Source organism: Alosa sapidissima, chromosome 17 (genome assembly GCF_018492685.1).
Source record: "Alosa sapidissima isolate fAloSap1 chromosome 17, fAloSap1.pri, whole genome shotgun sequence".
Classification (NCBI taxonomy): Eukaryota; Metazoa; Chordata; class Actinopteri; order Clupeiformes; family Clupeidae; genus Alosa; species Alosa sapidissima.
Window position 1 is genome coordinate 33628866 of NC_055973.1, and position 6000 is coordinate 33634865.

At 43.8% G+C, this 6000-nt stretch overlaps 1 protein-coding gene across 1 annotated transcript in view; it reads right to left on the reverse strand.

Moving 5' to 3' along the window:
- LOC121688060 (dynein heavy chain 5, axonemal-like) overlaps positions 1-6000 on the reverse strand; it is a 69859-nt gene that overhangs the window by 22074 nt on the left and 41785 nt on the right. The window contains 1 exon segment of the mRNA XM_042067381.1: positions 3766-4037. Within this exon segment, the coding sequence (XP_041923315.1) occupies positions 3766-4037 (272 nt within the window).

Sequence of the window (6000 nt, forward strand, 5' to 3'; positions counted from 1 at the left end):
CTTGACCTGAAAAGGGTAGTCTTTACACTGTAAATAGTCTATTTTTGAATGTCCCGAAATTAGATAGAAATCAAACGGCAAATAGCCCATCAGTGATGTTTTATGGTACGTTTTGGGCGTAGGGCATGCGTGACTTAATTAGGCAGATCTTGGGCCTAGGCTATCTAATATGATAGCCTAAGCCTATCCAAGGGTGGAGACCTACCCAAAGATATCCAGAAATGGTGTGTGTGACTTGTGATTTGGGTATGCATACCCCTGATATCTCATTGGCATATCAGGAGTCAAAATAAATCAATATTTTCACTGATTCTTAAAAACTCAGGATATGATCAAAGATGCTACTGATATGCTGCATGTCATAAAAAATATCCGGTCAGTATATCCCCTGATTCAGAGCCTTTTCACCCAGTGATTCTACAGTGGTTGAGGCGCCTTTTTACATTTACATTGATATTTACATTTATATCTGTATTTATACTTGCACTTTAACGTGATTGATCACATGACCTATCATGGATGTATATATGGAGGTGTGTCTCCCCACTTGTTTCATGTCTGATGAAGGGCTGGGGCCCGAAACATCACATGTGGTGATATAGCCTAAAAATAAAAAAACGCAGGGAGCAGCTTCTGGTGTGCGGACTCAACGTTCTTCTACTTACATAGTAGGTAACTGCTCATTTTTCTGTAGAAAGCACTTTGTCACTAACTATTATGAACAGTTGTCAGTCTTTACAGAGGATTTACACTGTATTTTTTTTACTGTAAAGGCGACTGTGCTTGCCTAGTTAAAACATCTCACTGGTGCTCTTTCCTATCATTCAAATCCCAGCCATGCAAACAAAAAGGAAGAGTGTGCATGTTTGAGGGTAGCTGAAGAGTGCTATGAAGATTGCATTATTTGCAAATAAAAATAAAATTTAGACAAGATATCCTTTATAGTGCAACAAAAAGAAACATTCTCCAGTGCATCATTACTGCATATGATTCTGAAAGGGAAGTGGACCGAGGACAAATCCTCAGCTATATATTAATAACTGATTAATGTCCCTGTACTGTAGCTATTGCAGATAGCGATGGTTATTTGTGAAGTGGAAATAAGTCATCCTCACTCAAGTGCTGTCTAGCAATGTGGAATGTCCAGTAGTGATCACTGCAAAAACTGCTCATTCAACTGCAGTTGAATAATGGCACTTACCATCCGTCTTGAACTGACACTCAACTGTTTAAAAACAGCACTCACTGATGCACTTATTCTTACTGTACTCTACCTTTTTTAAATTATCCTAAAATTGTTGAGAGAATTGCTTTAAAACTTAACTGTTACCATGTTGTTAGTCACTTTGGTTAAAAATGCGTCAGCCAAATGTAATGTAATAATGGTGTAGGCCTATCTGATTAAAGGAGAATTCCGGTGTGATATTGACCTAAAGTGTATTGAAACATGATACCGAGTGTGAACGTATGTCTCATAGCCCATCTCGGCTTGTCCCCTGCACTCCAAAATCTGGCGCTAGTTAGCAGATGCTACCAACAGCTTTTTCAATAGTGGTGCTTCGGCATCGGGCTAGCCATGCAAATAAATCACTGTTTTACACCCATTTACGAGGCTCAAAAAATAATTCAGTGGAAATGCATGGATTCCAGTTTCTTCCAGTAGCAGCAACTGGAATCCATGCATTTCCACTGAATTATTTTTGGAATCTGATCCCTTATCATACCTGTTCATTCTTACTCGTCGCTCGACTTATCGTGACTAAATTCAAGATGGCTGCAAACGCTAAACTTCGTGAAGATACTGTCTGTATAAATCGTCTTGTAAGTAAACTACCAGTGCTTTTTCAAAGTTCTCAATGTCTCGTTTTAAATGTCAGGGCCCTCGGAAGTCTACCAATGAAGTGTGGAGATACATTGAGCCTTGTAAATGGGTGTAAAACAGTGATTTATTTGCATGGCTAGCCCGATGCCGAAGCACCACTATTGAAAAAGCTGTTGGTAGCATCGGCTAACTAGCGCCAGATTTTGGAGTGCAGGGGACAAGCCGAGATGGGCTATGAGACATACGTTCACACTCGGTATCATGTTTCAATACACTTTAGGTCAATATCACACCGGAATTCTCCTTTAAGACCCAAAGAGTGGTTGAAACATACTTATTAAATTACACTGGAGCAAAGAAGACTATCTTCACTTTTTTCCCTTTGCAACTGTCAAAGAAATCCCATAAAAACAGGAAGGCCTAGGGTAGCCTACATCAGATGGCCTAAAGATTAGGCTCTTCTGAATAGCATTAAGTGATTTGCATGCAATAATTTGAACACTGACCTTGATCTAGCCTAAGGTAATTTAATTAGCAAGGTAATTTATTGCCAAAACATCACACAATATAAATGAGCTATAACAAACAATAAAGGACTTAATCACACACAAACTACTATTTTATCTGACTACAAAAATAATAATTATGTAGGAAGTTTAGAAGTTTGAAACCCAGAATTGACCAAAAGTGCACCAAATTCAACACAAATGACTCAACACTTGGAGGAGGCCTGCGTCCTTTCTTTTCCAGATATTTTAGGATTTCGATATCGCTTCAGTATCGAGTATCAAGATATTTATGGCAGGTATTGTATCGAAGTCATAATTTTGGTATCATGACTACACTATGCCAGAGCCACTCTGTTTTCTAGATGTTGAGGATCGGAGGCTCTACCACCAACAAGTGATGCTGCTCAATGGCATATTAGAAGAGCACATTATCAAGCTCTAGTATAGAGGCAAGCACACATACCAAATCCAGCGTTACTAGAAGTAAAATGTTTTTTACTTGACGGTTGTTGCTGACGGTAGATGCAGTTCTGCATTAGGCTTATTCCCGCTATCTAAGTTCATATGTACTGTAGGATATATTCTGAGTTGAAGGTTATCTGTGCAATTTGTTATTGTAATGAAATGCATTAAACACCACGAGTGACTCACTATGTTAGCAATAAAAATATGGTTGTGTTTTGATTAGAATTTCCGAGTTTATTACATGTTAACTGTAATCATGTTCCCATTAAATATGTTAATAAACTATAGTATGGCTTCTTTAATGCTCAAACATGTATTTAGAGAACACTTTTATTTGGTTTTAGTGATTACTTTTGAAATCAACCCAATTTAGGGAAAAATAAGCAAAAATAATCGCTATTTTATGTTAAAATGCTGATTATGCAGCTTAGAACTCAGAATTGAGCTTGGTAAACACAATATTCAGAATCAGCACCCTCAAATTAGATAAGAAAGGTGGTTTACCAACTTTTACTCAAATTTGCCGTCAGAAGTTCTCTTCTGTGAAGCTGCTCTCCCTCTAACTTCAACACGTGTGTTTTTTTGGTCTCTTGGCATGCATGCTGGATGTGACATTGGGAGTGTGGCTGCATCGTCGATTCTAGGCTACATTTGATTTCGAAGTTCGAGATCGAGATGTAATTTCGATCGATTTTCAACTTAAGACTGAAATCGTGACACCCTTTCTAAGGTGGGAAGGGGGGCCCTTTTCATGTCTGTGCCCAGGGGCCCAGTGGTACATAATCCGTCCATGAGCGTGCCCGTTGTGTTAATGACTGAGCGAGCCCTGAGCGTGCCCGTTGTGTTAATGACTGAGCGAGCCATGAGCGTGCCCGTTGTGTTAATGACTGAGCGAGCCATGAGCATGCCCGTTGTGTTAATGACTGAGCGTGCTTGTTGTCTTGACGACTGAGCGGGCAGGCGACTCACCTGAGCGATGGTGCGATCTGGGCACCAGCTCCGGATGAGCAGAAGCTTCCGGAAGGCGTCCAGCAGATTATCGTAGTCGCCCGGCAGCGGCGCCTCCTCAGGCGCGGCCTCGTCGAACCACGTCCTCCAGGCGCGGTCAGCGTGGGCCACCTGCGCCAGCAGACCGGTGAAGGGGGGCAGGGCCGAGAGCTGGACCAGGTTGAGCCACGTCACGTCCAGGATCCAGCGCCGCGGCTTGGCCTCCACCGAGTTCAGGTCCAGAGAAGCGCCGCCTGAATCACACACACACCGGACGTCAGGAGAAGCGCCGCCTGAATCACACACACATCGGACGTCAGGAGAAGCGCCGCCTGACCAAACACATCGGACGTCAGGAGAAGCGCCGCCTGACCAAACACGTCAGATGTCAGGAGACATCACGTCAAAAGTGAGAGGGAAAAGGAGCAACAGACAGGGACCCAGGGAGCTGAATTCCAATCATGTTCGGTGACTGAAGCACGTCAGAGAAGCTGACTGATATTCACATGCACCTTCCATCAATTGAAATCACTGTCTGAAAAAAAGCCTCTTCTCTCCTTTCAACAACATATTATTGGATTTTCATTTTCTTTTAAATCAAAATTACAGTCAATTATTATTATTATTAATTATTAGCAGACCTTATTGGATTTCATTGTCATTCACATCAGTGTTTATGTTTGGTGGTGGACCTTACCAGTAATATAACTCATTCACATCAGTGTTTATGTTTGGTGGTGGACCTTACCAGTAATATAACTCATTCACATCAGTGTTTATGTTTGGTGGTGAACCTTAGCAGTAATATAACACAAAGGCTTTTTTGTGTTCTATTCTAGTGCCACCAATGCTGTTCCTGACTGCAGATCGGGTTTCAGGTCTTTTTCTGCCACTGCAGGACCCTAGTCCCCTGCTTCAGATGGACTTGACTCTTCTGATTTTATAACCCAAGGCGTTCTCATCCAGCCAGGGAGTTCAAAGAGCCGCACCAGATCAGAGAGGGATGTGAGATGCCAAGTGCTTTGGGTACTAATGTAGAAAACAGTAAAAAGAAATCTTTTGAATAAGCACTGGCAGCCCCTTTACACTGAACTGAGAAACATGGCATTCAACAGCACCATTCTTTTCCAGTTAAGCCGCAAAGCCACCAAACACGACAGCACGTCCCCCAACCAGGCTAAGTGACATTTAGTAATTGGACAACATTGCAGATAAATGCGATTTGTGCCTATTAAAACGGAGTGGCTTGCCCTGGGGAGAACTCCAGCGGTGAGGCTTTCTGGAGCCAGATCAATACAGCCACTGAGTTTGGAGACGTCATGGCCGTCATGAATTATGCTCCAGCAATCGCTGTATTAACTATGTAGCTGGGTGCGCATTTTTAAAGTGGTCAATGAATAATGCACTTTGTGTTAGTGCTGCACGCACACACACGCACACACACACACCTAAACAGTATAAATGAGAGACCAGGAGGTATCATCAAGCATTACAAGACAGTGACATTTACATTACATCTTTCATGGTAATGACAGAAATGTGACTGCCATCCATACAGCAATTTAGAGGCATCAAAAGCCCCAGCTAAGGCAAGCTGTGGAAAACACATGTGTGCTGCCAAGGTGACACACACACACACACACACACACACAGATATTCACACACACACACACACACACAGACATTCACACACACACACACACAGACACTCACACACACTCACACACACAGACGCTGCAGCAGCAAAGGACTGAGTGCTTTCTAGCTCTGCGCGCGGATGCAAATGAGAGTCCCAGAGGACCTCCTCTATGACGGAACATGAACACATCTCAAGGCTGCTCCTGCCACCGCAGCAGCACGCGGCGCCGACGCCTCGGACAGCACGGGAGGAAGCTGCCCCGCTCTGGCCTGGAGTGGACGAGGAGGGCAGACGGGGAGTGGGACCTGACCATGCAGCGCAACGCCGCGTGCGAGCCACGGAAACGCAAAGCACACGTTCTGTACAAACACATTCCCACACTGCACCCCCCCGGGACATAATGTGTCTGTGCCACCAACACATCTCTGGAGAGAAGAGGAGTACAGAGGAGAGGAGAGGAGAGGAGAGGAGAGGGGAGGAGAGGGGAGGGGAGGGGAGAGGAGAGGGGGGTTGAGGGGAGGGGAGGGGAGAGGAGATAGGAGAGGAGAGGGGAGAGGAGAGGAGAGGAGAGGAGAGGA